At 39.1% G+C, this 17,000-nt stretch overlaps 1 protein-coding gene across 1 annotated transcript; it reads right to left on the reverse strand.

The window, feature by feature from the left end:
* Positions 1-1,363: 1,363 nt before the first annotated feature.
* Positions 1,364-14,758, reverse strand: sphk2 (sphingosine kinase 2). Its single transcript, XM_042490119.1, has 7 exons — positions 13,688-14,758; positions 9,260-9,409; positions 8,717-8,811; positions 8,444-8,559; positions 6,961-7,164; positions 4,721-6,332; positions 1,364-3,798 (listed from the first exon to the last, which is right to left on the reverse strand). The coding sequence occupies exons 1-7, from the start codon at positions 14,148-14,150 to the stop codon at positions 3,736-3,738; spliced, it is 2,703 nt and encodes a 900-aa protein (XP_042346053.1). The 5' UTR covers positions 14,151-14,758; the 3' UTR covers positions 1,364-3,735.
* Between the last annotated feature and the right edge of the window lie 2,242 nt (positions 14,759-17,000).

Consider the following 17,000-nt stretch of genomic DNA (forward strand, 5'->3'; position numbering starts at 1 on the left):
TCTTCATCAGTAGATCGATGATAGATGTAGATGTAGATAGATGTAGATCTTCAATTTTCTGAACACTTGAAAATCTAAAATTGAGCTTGAAAATTGCGGTTTACAATACAGTCTCACCTGAAAGTCCATTTAGTAGCTGTCCTGGAGCTTTTGATCAAATCTGCAATGTTCTGTGACAATTGGTGATACCAAACTACTGCTGACTAATTTATGATACTATGTACATGTAAATACTGGATCTAAATTATCTGTTCCCTGGATGGTGATACAGTGGATGGAAGTAAATCCATACAATAACTTCATTGTACTTACCTCCACTTTCAAGGAGAACATCTTTTAGGTTTGGTGGTTTGTTTAGAGCTGCCTGCATATGCAATATCTGCGTCAAGGGTTCCTCTTCCTCTGGGGCCACAGAACCTAAAAATGTATTTACTCAGGGGTCTCCGGTAAGAAGCTTCATCCAAATTGGCAAACATGTGTTACAAAATGCACTTCTAGAAGCTAATTTACAAGAATGAGACAGAAAAACATCGGTGTAAAGAAGGAAAAGTCTGAGGAGACAATTAACTGAAATGATGAAACAGTTTTAGTTATTTATGTGACTGTGACTGAGAGGAGTGGAGACAAAATCCAACTCAGTCACTGGTTAGTAGTTTTAACAATGAAGAAAAGGTCATGCCTGCAGATTTACTCCACGCCACAAAAGTTTGATAAAGACGACTCAATCCAATTTGGATCTTCGTCAGGTCAAAATGTTTGAGTAACGGAAATCATACCATTTTTTAAGCATAATGCATATCCATAGGGTGACAAGCGTTGATGCACTAAACTGCCCAGGGTGAGAAAACATTTTTTACAAAATGGAAAAACTACATAGAAAAGAATATTAAGAGAAAAAAAAGTAATAGAAAAGTTATATTTAAAATATATATCAACATATATGTTAATTTATGAAACACATCAAATTCATTATCCCATACATCAGTCTACACCTAAAATGAAAAATTGCATTAAATTAGAGGCAAAATAGTAAAAATCTTTAACACATTTACAGAAATAACTTCTTACTTTAACTTGGACCTGTTGAAGATCCAAATTGGACTAATTGTCTTTATTAAACTTTTTTTGGCATGGATTAAATTTGTTGGTGTTACTTATTTGTCAGCGCTGTTTTTTGATAGCCCTGCACCTACTTGACGTGTATTTAGTTACTCTCCTTCAACCTAATAGTTAAAAAGAAGCAATTAAATACGATATAGATTGCTGATAAGAGCAGCTTCCCTCTCCTGATATCACCAACACTTCTAGCTGTATTATATAAATATTAAGACAATTTTTTGTGACAAAATCACACTAGATTTTCTCCAGACAAACGTATCAAGTTACATTTATTCAAAACCATGTATAACTATTAACTGTACATTGTGTATGTATATACTTCATATCTTCATGTGATTTTAGTAATAATTACAATTTCATTACAGGCAGTCTACTACAGACATCTTTATGGCATTATCAATTGAGGGGTTAAACCCCGACATTGTCTTATCAAATTGGTCTATAACTCCATGGTGCGATCTATGGCCATAGACGACAAAATGTTTAGGTAAACTAGTCTCTTAAACATCGAGAGTAAACATTTTGGCAAAAAAACTCCATTCAAAGTGTATATAGATTCTTCTATTTGGTACTGTTACAAGCCTAGACTCAAAATGTATTCACATTCTGTAGCTGTGTAAGCACAGTGTAGTTGTGGTTGACTAGCTGCATTGTGCGCTGAAAAAAAAAAAAAAAAACAACGATAAAAGAAGAAAAATAAAGGCCTGGTGAGCAAAGAGTTTTACTCCATTTTTTTCTGCAGTCAGGTTTTAACAGTTCATGATCAACAGCCAGAATTTACAGGCTTATTATACAAAGGCATTGATTTGTCCAGGCATGACCAAGACATACAGTATGACCCAAGCAGTCGGCACATGATCTCACTGATTGATACACTGCACATGCTTATGATTTTTCCTTTGTCCAGACCAAGAACATCAGCAGGCTTTATTATAACATTTAAAAATAATTAATTTATAAACCATGACAATTCCTACAAGAGCTCCAAGACCTCTGGTTTGATTTTTCTAAGGAGCATATAATCATTTGGAAAGTTGTCAAGATTTAAAACCCAATTTAGCATGTAAGTCAACAGATAGGCTCTGCTGTTGGATAGTTTCACACATTTAAAGTTGTTTTGCTTCCAACTGGTTTATTTCATGATCTGCTGTGACAACAGAGAGCTGCTGGATTCTAGTGTCGTGCCCTTGTTTGTCTCTACAGCAGGATTTTATGTATGGTTTTAATAATCAGTCAGTCCTACATCTCAAAGCTTTATATGTTCAAGTTGAGACATTTCATTATTTGCAGGCTAGGAATGTAATGTGATCCATTTATTATCAGGACTATTAATACTAGTGCGTCTATTTCTAGGACAAAGCGTTGCATCAGACTCTGCATTACTCTGTAAAAAGTTACAATGCATTCTAGCATGGTGATTTTATGTGCTGCTTCAGCTCCAGTTATTGTGCAAAATAATTGCACTACTTACGGCTAATCGGAGGCATTTAATGTCCTCTATGCTTCCAAAGATGAGCGCTCAGAGATAGTGACATATTCTAGATATCTGTATGATTTGTTGAAAATGAACAGTCTAAAACCACGGACAAAGAAGCTTTGTTCGCTTTTTTTTTTATAGTCAATATACCTAAAAGTGTGATATTATTGACATCATCATCGTGCAACCACTGGCTAAGAAAAACAGGCAGATTATGCAAAAATGTCAGTCATGGTCACCGTTCAACGGTTCCATCGCTCCTACGTTTGATCTCGCTGCTCTACGCTGAGTCACGCATGAACAAAATGGTCATTAAAGTGTAGATTTATCCACATTTTTCTCCACTGATGCTTAAAACAGTGGAGAGTAGTGTGCTCCAAGATAACAGTAGGTAGGTGGGTCTACCAGTATGTCTGAGTATATAAGCTCTGATGTAGTGGACGGACACTATGATATGTGGACAGATATTAAGAATATTTGGGTTTCTTCGACAAGTTAGAGAAAGTAAGGGCAAAGGTACAACTGTACTGTCCAGTGTCAGATAAGGCATTCCTTTCACGGACGGAAGCTTTTATACTCAAACATTTGGGGCGGAGTAGAAGACAGAGGGTTGGGGCATGTTTTACTGGGGTGTTGACCCCAGTTAATCTCAATATTTTAGGGAATTTCATGTTTGAGAATAACTTTCTCTGAATTTAATCTGATTTGTTTCCATCTCATCAAAAGGCAAAATTCAGGTAGTGCTTCTCTGCATGCATACTACTATGTATACATCCAACACATGCACTATCTGCACACAAAAAAAATCCTTAAACATTCGATTGTTCTTCCCTCTTACTATCCCAGGCTGTGCAGTTTTCATGCTTCTCAGGGTACGCCGAGCGTAATCCAACAGCTGTGCAATGAGGCGCATTTTTCATCCATTTTCAAATTTGCTATTAATCCCTGCAATCGTGCTCCAATGATGCGTGGCTCGGTGGGTTATCCCTTTCATTAAACCTCAGAAAAGCAGTTTCTGCATTCCAGGCTATTTTTAGTCTCTCAGATACTCCGCCCTCTCGCTCAGAATAAAGATGACAACAGAGATTACATAATTCAGTGGAGTGCTGTATCTGTCAATCAGACCAACCAATCCCTGATTAGAATCTGGTAATCTGCACTCCAGAGTCGCCAACGATGAGCCGAGCCAGGGAGGGATGAACCTGTGAAATATTAGGAGATCAGAAAAAAGATTTATTACCAATAAGTCCTACATTAGATCATTAATATAACTCTTCAGAATTAATACTTAGTGCTGTAGAGGCATAAAATACATCTGCTAAAGGTACAACACATAAACGATATATATCTTGATATTTTTAAATCTCCTCTAAACTACTGTAAATTACTAAAATACAAATTTATTGAATGAACTACCCTTACAAATAAAGAAGCTACAGCCATTAATTAGAATTACATAAACTGCTGTTAACATAAGGTTTAATGAAATACTTACAATGTTTAATAAATTAAAGTATACAGTTAAAGCACTGTAATAGTAGAGTTAAATAAAGTTTTATGATTAAATAAATCAAAGCACAAAACATTATCAGATGGTGTAAACGGAAATAAACGATATAGCATAATATGAAACGATACTTTTTTTTTTTTATCACCAGATGATATGTTTCATTATATCACACAGTCCTAATCACAATACCGCGACGTTTTGTCTTTCTTGGTTTTAAAGGCTGTTTTAGCTGTTCTATTGTTTGCCTTTACCCACTTAGTCATTATATCCACCATAATGATGATCATTTATTGAATCTGTCATTGTGTAAATATTTTGTAAAGGCACCAATAATCAACCCCACAATATCATTGCAATATCTATATCGAGGTATTTGGTCAATTATGTTGGGATATTCGATTTTATCCATATCACCCAGCCCTGCTACGGAGTACATTAGAGTTATATGAGGATGTGCTTTTTGAATGAGCGGATCTGGAGGGAATGAAAACCTCTAACTTCAGCAAATATAGCGTCACATCCTATCTAATCACCTCTAGTTACTACACTCACATCACAGCACTTCACAGCGAGTACATTCAGTAAGTACCAAGCAACATTTTCCCCTTTCTGACCTGCGCTTGAAGCGGCCCATAGGGCACCAGTTCTCCATCCACAGTTAGCGTCCCCCGAGTAGAAAGAGGCTGCAGCCTGAAGGCCTTGCAGGTAATGTGGCTCACATACGGCGAGCTGACGGAGTGGTGGGTTCCTCTTTCCATGGCAAAGAACAGTCTCAGTAGAGTGGCTCTGGAGATCCCCGCCCGCACAAAGGTCAGGTGGATCAGTCCATCGTCGAACCTGGCCTGGGGTGCAGCATGAAGATCAGCCCCGAGGTGGGACTGATAAAGGGCCAGGACCAGGACAAAGTCCCCTTCTATGGTGACCCAGTCTCTGGTGGGAAGGGGCTGGTCGAGGGGCGGTAACAAGTCATCCTTGGGGATATTTAAAGGCAGTGGGATGAAAGGACGGTTCTTCAGAGGTCCTGCTGGCTCGGCAATGTCAAAGTTAAAAGATGAGGACGGTGTGCGCAGGGAGGGCGAGGGCGAGGTGGAATTTGGGGTGTTGGGACGGGGGACGAGGTAGGATGAAGAGTGAGGGGAGGCGCATGAAGGGGAAGACGGGGGTGTGGGAGAGAGAGAAAGGGAGAGGGAGGGGAGTTTAGGAGGGAGGGAGTTTGAGTGGGAGTGCTGGAGGAGAGAGAGGGGCCTCGGCCGGGACGTGTTCTGGTTTTGGTCCAGGGTCTTGGGCTTGTAGGAGAAGGGAGAGTGACGAAAGGGAGAGGAGATGGTGAGAGATCGCTCACGAGAAACGTCCAGTTGGTAGGGTTCTTTCTGATAGTAGGTTCCATTTAGATCCATGTCCTCAACCCCGTACGAAGGGCCTGAATCTGCGTCTGCGTCCTGACTGAGAGGCTGGTTGAAGAGGGCGTTTGCTATCTGGCTCGAGGGTGCTGAATTCTTCCTCAGCTTCTGTCTGGCTTCCTGAAGATCATCTTGGTAAGTGAGACAACTCTCCGGCTCTTCATCGGCCTCTCGCCCCATGTCGACTCCACAGCTCTCCCCCAGCTCTCCTGCACGCATCACACTCTCCCCCTCTGCAGAGCCACCACTGCCTTCCCCATCTCTCCCTCGATCCTCCTCTTCCATCTCACTGGAGTCTTGCTCTACCCTTCCATCATCTTCCCTTTCGTCCTTAATCCCCGCCAACCTTTCTCCTCTCCCAATATTGCAATCATCCCTTTCAATCGATTCTGAACTCTCCGAACATGTCCCCGACCTCTCCTCTTCTGCTTCCATCTCCATCTCGCCCTCCCGCTCCCTCTCTCTGTCCTCTGCCAGGCTGCTTGCCCTCACCACGCCAGTTCCTCCTCCCCTAGCCCTCTCCCTTCTTCTCTCCCTTTCTCTCTGCCTCTCCTCCTTTTCCCTCTCTCCCTCGCCCTTCCGCAGGCTCCTCTGTTCGCTGATGCCCATGTCGGAGCAGGTGCGATGGATGGGCGTTCGACAGAAGCCCTCCAGGCCTTCTGTGATGCTGCGGGAGAGGGGCCTCCTTGGCGGCGGAGGTGTGGCATCTGGTGACGTGTTGCTGATGGACGGAGGCAGGTAGGACAGGCGACCCTTGTAGGATCGAAGAGACGCGATGCGCACCAGCGTGCCCAGGGTGAAGCGAGCTGAGCCCAGACCACGATACCTGGAATAAAAAAAAGATTTCAATTGACTCTTTCTTTTGTAAGAAATCTATAAAATATTGGAGGATAATTTGAGTAATACTTAATCCTTTAACAGTCAAAAAAAATTATACAACATTATAGACCGTAGAATATGAATCAATATATTGAGAAAAAAATATTTTCCTAGTATGTTAAGTATGTTCATAAAATAATCACATTAAAAAAATAGATGCAAATAAAAATAAATCTAGTATAAAAAAATCTGAATTTATGGTAAAAACACAATTTGATAATGTTATAAAATAAAAATAGAAAAATGAAATTAACTTAATAAAAGAAATAAAATAAAGATTAAAAAAATAACCTAAAAATAAATACAAATAATCAAGTTAGCAACAAAAGTTATTAATGTATGGTAGAAAAAAAACAAATAGTCAATTTAATATAAAAAAATAGAATTGCAGCATAATCAAAATGCTAAAATGCATCATATAAAACATCTGTATAAAAATTAAACTGGGTTTTGCCAAGTTTTTAGTGAGGCTTTTTAATTGCAAAAAAATGTCTACCATGCAGTTACAATGCCTTTTAAGGTTAAACAAACAAAACCAATAGTTGATTTTTTTTTACAGTTGATTACACACCCACCTCTCACTTTCAATGTCCACATCGGACACAAAGCCCCAGGCAACAGAGAGGAAGGAGAAAAGTCTCCTGGGTGCTGCAGTACGACTGCTGTTGGAGGGGGGAGGGCTTGTTGTCACAGAGACCACGTCCATAGGTCGGACACCGCCTCGACAAAGCAAAAAGCAGCAATTCAAAAGGAGGGGCTCCCGAAGGCACATGTCATACCTGAGGAAGATATAAAGAGGTCAAAACCTCCTCCTCACAGAAAAGATAACAAGAGAACGGTACAAAACAACACGTCAATACAGAGTCCTGACGCGATTCACAGATACAGTATCGAGGTCAAGATAAAAAGGTGATGACAAACAGCAACATTGTGCTCTTTTGTTCATAGATAGTTTTTAACTGGGTTAATCTGAATGTGTGTGATGAAAATCAAATAAATCCACATATCATGATCATGGTTTGTTTGATAAAAGTAACCTATTGGCATTGGAAACACAAAGTACAAAAAACTGTTTGCAAGATGCTGTGAAAATGTGTGATTTGACAGAGTGCGACTCGGGTAAAACCTTATTATGCTGAGCTCATAAACTATTTAAAAAATGTCTACTGGTGTACAACAGCCTATTTATTGAATATATATTATCAGCAAACAAGCTATAAACTAAGAAAAAAAAGAAAAACAGAGAGTAGGAAAGAAACGTGAAGTTTCAAAAGGCTGATTATTCAAGCACTTCAAGCACAAGCTTATCAACAAGTAAAATACGAAATGTGATATTTATAAGACTTTTGTTATACATTTTCCTTAATTACCTCTTCTAGTGTTTGTCTAGTTCCACACTATCAGGTTCATTTTGGGCTGGAAAACAAGATTCAACTGAAAAAGACATACGAGTCTCACCTTTACTGCTGTAAAAGTGAGACTTTTTTAAACGGTTTGTTTCTCATTCCCACGGTTTCCTCTTACTAAAACAGCGCAGCTAACAAACGGAGGCCAGTAGCAAGCTGAGGTGACCAAATCCAAAAAGTAAAGTTTGTACACAAATAAAGTTTACCCTTATAGATTATATTGATGCAGAACTGAGAAGAATACTGTTGACATGTGACGTCTTTGAATGTGTGTTTGCAGACATGTAAAGAAATGTTAATACATCATATTTCTTAAAGAGAGTTTGGGGTAATATTTTCCACCAGGAGCAGGACGAGAAATAATCTCAAAAGCAGTCTCATTGTAGTCTTGCAAACAGTGACCCTGCAAGATCCCCAGTCTTTGCGAATGTTCAGTCTGTGACTAAAAACTCACATTGTCTTTAGATGTGAGGGGGTGCCAAAATGTTACACTTTCTACGTCTTTTCCAAGTCGTCTAGTGTATGGACGATATAAAAAAATGAGGTCACACACATAAGTTGAAAGACAAAACTAGACAATAGCTAATGAATCTAACTTTGATGCACACTCCACTCCAACTACTTGAGCGATATGACTGAGATATTTGCTTACCCTGCATGGTGGTTGATGGAGCCAGCCAGTGCATTCCCGGAGCCACAGGGAAGAATGCCGACAGGTGTTTTTATTGCTTGTTCCCAGTCAGGACGCTCCATCAGCCCGTTAATTACCTGCAGGAACACAGCATGGAAAACTCACATCAGTGGACACAGATTAAGCTATACATATATGCAGTATTTAAAACACACAATAAATATCTTGACAGTTATGCAATTCTCCACTTCAAAATGCCCCTAAATTCCACCATGACAGCCCACAACTACACACCTCATGCAGCAGGCCGTCTCCAGACACAATGATGATGCCATCCCACTCTGGGAGCGATATCTCTCTGATAAGCTCTCTGGCGTGGTTCTGACGCTCTGAGACAGATTCATCAGGTTAATATCTGTTATATTCATTCATTTCATTCAACCTTTTTTAAATCTCAAGGAATCATTGAGGGCAAGCCCTCATTTTCAATGATGTCGAGAGCACAGAAAACACAAAGAACAACAGGCCGAACACCATTAAAAACAATTACATTCAAAAGCAGAGTAACTGGCCATCATAGTTTAAACTGGCCCATAGTAACTATTGTGTTGAGTTTGAATGTACGTTGTAAGATGTTCCAGGTAGATGCAGCAGAAAAACTGAAAGCAGTTTTTCCAAATTCAGTATTTGTCCTGGGAACACTGAGCATTAAGAAATCATCTGTAAATAATCACTATGTGACCAGTTTAATAAATAATAAACTATGTATATAAATTATATAAGTACAGTATATGTGAATGTATTATCTGTCTTCGCCCTTCTCGGAGTGTTTGTTACCTGTCTGTATGAGGTTGTAGCTGATGTTTGCCTCTCTGATCATTGGCAGGATGTGGGTCTGACACCACTGCATTGCCTGGCCTCTCCCGCTGAAGGGATTGACCAGTAACAGTAGTCGCCTGGGACGAGGTAGCAGACTTCTTGAAAATTCTGTTTGAAAAAGGAAAAAAAGGAGAGCATGAATAACTTAAAACTCCCACAATTTTTGTGCATAACAAAGGGAGGAACTCGAGGTTCACTGCATTTTCAAAGCACGCCAACTGGGAGCTGTCATTATGCAGTGTTGCAACCCTGGACTGAGTGCGTTCAACCATCTGAGCCTCTTTTATTTCACCTCACAGGAACTACTTCACACTGCATAATGCTGTCACTCAAAGCACATCTGTTGATCATTTAAATTCAGATACTTAAGGACACAAGTACCGATACAGGAATTAAACAGGGTTGGAAATTAACTTTGTTGCCCACCTGCTGCTGTGGCTGGTGGATTTCAAAATCTACTCACTCAATAGATTACTATTGTTTTTTTGGCTGGTGAGTGAAATAAATCTAGCAGCCACTATTTTACCAGTATTTAGCTGGTGGTGGGTGCTAATTTCCAACCCTAGAATAAAATGAAACACAGGGTTCTTTCAGCTTGGGGATGGCTGGATATAAGACTTTTTAAGACTTTTTTATTGCCACTCAAAGTAGAATTTAAGACCAATTTTACAATAACCAAAGTTGAAGAAATAAAAAAATGAACGGACAATTTTTTGGTCAGTTAAAAAGTTTAAAAATCTATGATCTACTTCGAATGCTGAAAAAAAATAAACCTTTCTAGAGCGGAACAAGAAAACAATGAATACACTATGTTATAAAAATATTCATCTGATTTGCCTTAAACAAATTTTGTTCATATTTCATTTATTTGAATTTCATTTAATTAAATGAGTGTTGTTCATTCCTCTATTCTGATCTGCATGACGTTAAATTTGGTAAATTATTAGAAAAACAGATATTACCCATTATTTGGAGATTTCTCTTGCAAAGTCTAAAAAATGTAAGATATTTTAATAAAAATTAGGACCCTTATTTTGGATTTATGAATTTAATGCCTCTTAAGACTTTTTAAGGATCCACAGGAACCCTGAAAACAAGCTGGTAAGATAATAATAAATTATTTATTATCTGTCCAACTGGGGCGCAGAGGCAAGAAAACCTCTCCCCCATTTCTCTACTCTTTCATCAGCTCAGGTATGAAGCTAAGAATAAATTTAAAGCTTCTATAGTTAGCTCTGAAAATATATCTAAGATTTATTATGATACAGATGGATGCCAGCAGTGCAGGGAAGGGGATGAAATGACTGCACTCTCATATAATCCTGGATTATGTAACAAACAACACGAAAGCAAATAAACAGAAAGCCCAACTAACCATAGCCGTGATATTCATAAGCATACAAACTCAGAATCAAGACAGCAAGTGATTCGGAAATGGAGCAATTAGATAAGAGAAGATGAGACACGATGAATGCTGTGTGAGCAAAGTGAAACAGAATTTAGGTGTGAAACAGACGGCTGGCAAAATGGAGAAAAATAGGCTGAACTGAATATGAATGAATCAGTAGCAGACTAGAGACAAACAGAGGACTGGGGACAAATGAAAAATGAATGACAACTTTATCTATGTTGGAGGAAGGAGACAGTGATGTGACAGCTAACGACTGAGGAAATCTAATGATAGAGAGATTAAAGACAACCATAGGTTAAAGATTAAGTCGAAAGAAAAGGAAGGAGACAGGAAGACACATACAGTAGGTAATGGTGAGCAAAAGATAAACACACACACACACGCTGTGAAAGTAGACATTTGCTATCTGTTTGATTATTGAGGCTGGGGGATACCGAGCTTTAACCCACCCTCTTTGTTCCTACATTAGACACTGAAAGACACAGACTGTGTGTGCGGGACAGATAAGGGCAAAAACAAACAGGCATTAGATAAATGTGAGGTGTAGTTATGTGAACAAACAAAAGAAATCCAAACTAAATACTCTGAAAAAAACTCACAGCCTCTTAGGGTGTATTAATGTTAATCCCCCTTTGTTTTTGCTTGAAAACCCTAAAACTTCAGCTCAGGTCAGCTTTAAAAATGCTCGGCTACTTTACTTTTACAATCTGTGTCCTCTGAAACAAAATCAAAAATGTATGCTGTATATACATAAAGGCCCGGGTCACGGTGACACATGAAGCTATACTTAGCATGCATTCACAAAGGAGGCATAAATCAAGGCAACATTGTGTGCTTTTGTGTAGTAAACAGGAATTCAAGACTTATTCATCAGGACAAACATTAAGGTCGGCCAAAGTAAATCACACTATCACCTACTGTAAACTAACCATGTTGCTCTTTTGATAAAGCCGCCTACTGTAACTACACACTGTATCAATAGTGAGAATTATTGATAAAAAAAACACACTTTGGGTTTAAGGGTCTGGGAAACTTTGACTAAAATATGAAGAAAAACAAGGTCTTCACATTTATGAAATGCCTATCTCTGTAAGCTGAATTTCATAACATACTGGCATGATTTAGGGAAACTACCCAGCTTAGTCTCAGCAAGGTGCTGGAAACATCAATAAGTCCAAACTTTTAGAAAAGACCTTCACACACTTAAATCTATGCAGACTTTCTCTTTGTGAGTAAATGAAACACTACATAGATGTAAGTGTGCAGAAATCTTTTCTATGAGATGAACTGAAACAGATAGCTGCTAGCAAAGTAGAACAATCTTTTTAAAGTCTGCAGCGAGGTTATGTACTGTGGGCTACAATCACCAGTATGGTCCTCTAAAAAAGTGATTGTCAACCTTTTACATGTCAAGGGCCCCTAAATTTATACATCTTATATATCTTATCAAACTACCATTTGATAAGATTCAGCTTCAGGGACCTCCATCTGAAAACATTTTGGTTGTTAGATGAGATTAAGACCAGAGTTCTTTACTTAGCAACTACAGTGGAGGAGAAAACCGTGGAGGAAGTGAAACTTATGATCAGAAGACTCACTCTTTCATAACGTCATAACTCTTACATAAAGTCTGACACCCTTTCATCCTCGGAGAGTGTGAGTTCTTAGTTAGACACTATTGGAGACTGGGGAGCTTGCAGGGTCACAATTTGAAACCCTACAACTAGATTTCTTTTGCAATTATTTCCCATCCTGCTTCTGGTGGAAAATATTATGCCAAACTCTCCCTAAGAAATCTGACATATTAACAATATCTTACATGTCCACAAAAGCACATGACTGTAGAAGAACAAGATAAAAAAGGTGTCATGTGTCAACACTATTCATGTCAATTCGGCATTGGTTTAATTAATAAAGATAATCTGTATTTGTGCACAAACTTTAGATTTTGGACTTTGTTGCCTCAAGTTGCCACTGGCCTCTGCTGCTTAGCTGAGCTATTTCAGTGAGAGGAAATTGTGGGAATGAGAGCTGAAATGTTTCAAAAAACAAAGATTTCTCACTAAAATGTTTTGGTTGGTTAATCTGATACATGCTGGGTGAAACTGTATAAATCTGTATTGCTGTGATGTCCCGTTTTGAAATGCTAAATTTCCTGTCTACACAACAAATTTACCCTTAGGTACTAATAAAGAAACCTTGAACATGAACTCTTGTTCACACTACCCCCCCCCCCCCCCCCCCCCCCCCAGTTTCTCCTCCTTTTTCACAGTACAAGAAAACTCAGACTTTTTCATGTTCTTGCACCTCCCCGGAGTCTCCTCCGTGTTTACCATCGACCCAGTTTGATACTTCTTGTTTGCTGCTGGAGAGAGTGCAGCTGTTGGTTGTTGACAGTGTTCACATCACTAAACTTCAATATTTGCATGAGCTAAGTCTAAAAAGGTCAGATAACATCAAATATGTTTGATTTTGTTGATAAGGCAAGGTTAGAAAAAGACTGAGTTAAGACTGAGTTTTACAACCACCTTACGACAAAAAAATCGAGATTACAGGAGTTCCCGCCAACTTAAGTAAAACTCGAATTATAACTCTAATCTAACTCTAATTATATTCTGACATTGTAAATTTGTCAGCAACAGTGAAACCGCTTGAATAGTTGTTTGGTAAAGCTGGCATTACACACACTGTGCTCACTTATAGAGTGAATTAAACAATGAAAATGAGCAATTTCCTATTTTTCTGAGGACCTCCCTGGAAGAAGAAACACTACTCTAAAAAAGTTCATCCTGACGACAAAAAGACTAGGTGCTGGACAAGAGATAATACAAAGGAAGACAAAACAAAGTCTGTACATTAGATAATGGTCCCATCAATAATTAATATATTTACCACAGAGAAAACACTGCTTTAACACCATCTAACGACCATCATCCAACCCGAACAAGCAAAGCCCTGATGAGACAAACACTCACCTGTATCAGCAGTGACGGTCACACCTCTGAGAAGACACTGTATAGCAGCCGACCACCTCTCAGCTTCAGTCCTGGTCTCTGCCAGGTAGGCCCTCACCTGCCTGCGCCGAGACACCCCTTTCCGTCGCTTGCCCGGCGGGTACCAGTACAGCACCAGGAGAGGGGGCGCGGGGACACGAGGGCAGCTGCAGCCCACCAGCTCTGATAAAGGCAGCAGGAGACGGGCTTCCTTCCCCGGCCGTGGAGACAGTCGCTGGATATGTATGTGGGTGTGGGTGAGGGTCAAGGCATAGTTGGAGGCCGGAGCCGGAGTGGGGGAGGCAGCGGGGGAGAGCCCCCCCGGACCACCAGGGCTGTTGGGGCAGCTGTTATTGTTGCTGTTGCTGCCTGTGCCCCAGCTGGCAAACTGGCCATGAAGGAGGGCTTCTGCTGTGGAAGGTGAGGACGGTTCTGGAGATCGCATCCTCACTGCTGAAGTGGACGGGGCTTTATCAGGAAAAACACAAACTGACAAGCTTTAGTCGTGTTTTCTACAGTTAGAGGCTTGAAGAGTGGGGTCTGGCAGCTCTTCAAGATTTGCAGAAAAAATCTAAAGGTATCTGAACGTCAGTCTGGGAGTTTTATCCCTGAAATCTCCTCAAAATCATTCTCCTTCTTCAGTGTTTGGATTCAAGATACAGTCAAAAAAATCAGTTTCCATCTGTCCATTTCAGAAGTGAGTCTTTAGTTGAAAAGAAAAGAAAAACTCCTTCCAGTTTAAAGGTTCTTCTGTAGAGAGTATTTATCCAGTGAAGATGGAAACTGCTAAAGATCAGTCTTTGTGTCACAGTTAGAGAGCTCCCATCACAGTTTGATCTGAGGAGCCGTCAGCTTCTACAGTTTTCTGCCAGTGGAGAAACGAACAATACTTCAACATATTCAAAGACAACAGAACTCAAAATGTATATTTTCCACTAAAAGATCAGTCATTTGTTCTTCACAAAGATTGCATAAGTAAAAAATATGTTTACATTACAACTTAAAGCCACCTATTGTGATAACAATAAAAAGGCAGCTGAGCAGCTCCTCAACATTAACAATAAATCTTTAAATAATTACACAAATGGACAAAACTCTTAGTTGCATTGAAAAAAAATCTAAGTATGAATAAGACAAACAAACACCTCGTTTAAACAAGGAGGTTACAACAATTAAATTAAATTAAAACACAAGAATTCTGTAGAGTTGTTGCATGGTAAGTGCTGGCCAAAATGTCATTAATGCCACAAAGATATGATAAGTGCAGGCTTTTTCATGACCTTTGATACCTCTATTGCTATCTTTAATCTGATAAATACGAGGCAGACAAGAGGAGAGACTAAGCCAGTCATAGAGACAGTAGTGTGATTCGTTAAAAGTTTCATCCAAACAAATACTCCCGCATTATCTGTTCTCCACAAGACAACGGGGAACACTGGGTAAGACAGGTGGAGAAAGAAAACGAAAAAAAAATTAAAACAAAAACAAAACAAAAGACAAACAAGGAGACAGTTCCAGGCTGATTCTTAGTTTATGTCATGGTGATGTCCTTGAGTCAAGCCTCACGTTCCCTCCCAAAGATCTTTGTTCCTGTGTGAAGACAAAGAACAAGAGGAGGACAAAAGTCAAATGTAGAAGAACAATAGCAGGACTTTAATGTATGGCTGATCCGCCTAAACATATTATTAGAGCAGATGTGGAAGAAATTGACTCTATGAGGTCGGTTCACAAAACTACTAAAGTTGAATGAACTGTGCCTCTAATTCACCTGGATTTCACCGTGCAAAGGTGAATTTTTCTGTATCACATTTTCACAATTATAGTACAGAGAAGAACTGTCATGATAAGAGGAGGAGATTACAGTTACAGGGTGAAGCAATACAAGACCCGTCATGCCCCTTGACCCCAAGTGCGTCTTTGTACATAATGACTAACAGTCACACATCCTCAACCGCCTTGCTGAGACGCCACATTATTTTGCATGAAAGGTTGAATGAGACTGACCACATCTGGTTGTTTTTTGTTTTATTCAATAGGGCTTTTGTATAACAGGATTTGGGGACACAGTGTCTCTTTCACAATTCGAATCGGACCGAGATTTGGCAAATTGGCTGACCCAGCCTAAACAGTATTGGATTTTACAGGTTTTGCAACAAGCTTTAACATTTAACAATCTTACTCGACAACCTTAAATTGTCCACAGTAAGGAAAAATGGTAACTGAAAATATAATGATCATTTGAAATTCTCATGACAGAAATATAATGTCTGCTTTAAAACTGTTGACTCACTCAGCTTTTATTTTAAACTATTTTTAAATCTCCTTTTTATTGAATTGCCTTTTAGGCCGGTTTCATCTTCATTCTGTTTTTTTTTTTTTCCCAACTACTTAATCTTCTTCTTAAACATTTAAGACAGCATTGCAGTGTAGCAAAACGTTTCAGCAAGCTTCAAAATATTCCACATCATTTATAAATTACTGGTTTCATTCAAAATTTAAAGCAAGCATTGCAGTGTAGCGTCAGCTTTTCAACATCGAGCATTCACACCTGCAGTTTCTTCAGAAACTGCATTCTCCTGTGATTATGAAATTCATATGACAGAAACATAATGCCTGTTGTGAAATTGTTGAATCACTCTGTTTTTCAGTGTCCTTTTACTGTATATTGAATTGCCTTGTTGGTTATGTTCATTCTGTCTATTTTTATGTACAGCACCAATTGCTTATAATGCCACTATTGTAAAGTTCTTGTGCTGTATTTCTTATATGAAAGGTGCTATATAAATAAAGTTCAATATTATACTTTAATTGTTCTCATTATTATTATTAAAGTTTAGGTCTCATTTGAACTACCTCCATACCTTGGAAACTGATTTTGACTTGTTATACGATTTCTGGAAAGGTTCTAGTGCATACAATATAAATCATAACAAAGTACAATGTGTTATCACAATATCATTTTTATGCATAGAGAGGACAGTAATGTAAGCTCAGTCAGCAGGGTCCAGTTAATTAGACTCCATTGCGTAAAAGTACAATTACTGGACTATCACCATACCCTAAATTCATAAACTGGTCACATCTTTCTTTCAAGTTTTACAACAGTCCGGAAACATTATGCAAGCTGTGGTGCAGACAAAATCAATACTTGGCTGATGTCCTGTCTTGATAAAACACACACAAAAAAGGACCTCACCGATGCCCATTGTTGCACCTTACGTCCTTGAAATGCAGGGCGGAGACACCCAGAAATAATATCAGCAGGCTAATTCTGTCCCCCAAACAATGAGGCTGT

This window comes from Plectropomus leopardus, chromosome 7 (genome assembly GCF_008729295.1).
Source record: "Plectropomus leopardus isolate mb chromosome 7, YSFRI_Pleo_2.0, whole genome shotgun sequence".
NCBI classification, from domain to species: domain Eukaryota; kingdom Metazoa; phylum Chordata; class Actinopteri; order Perciformes; family Serranidae; genus Plectropomus; species Plectropomus leopardus.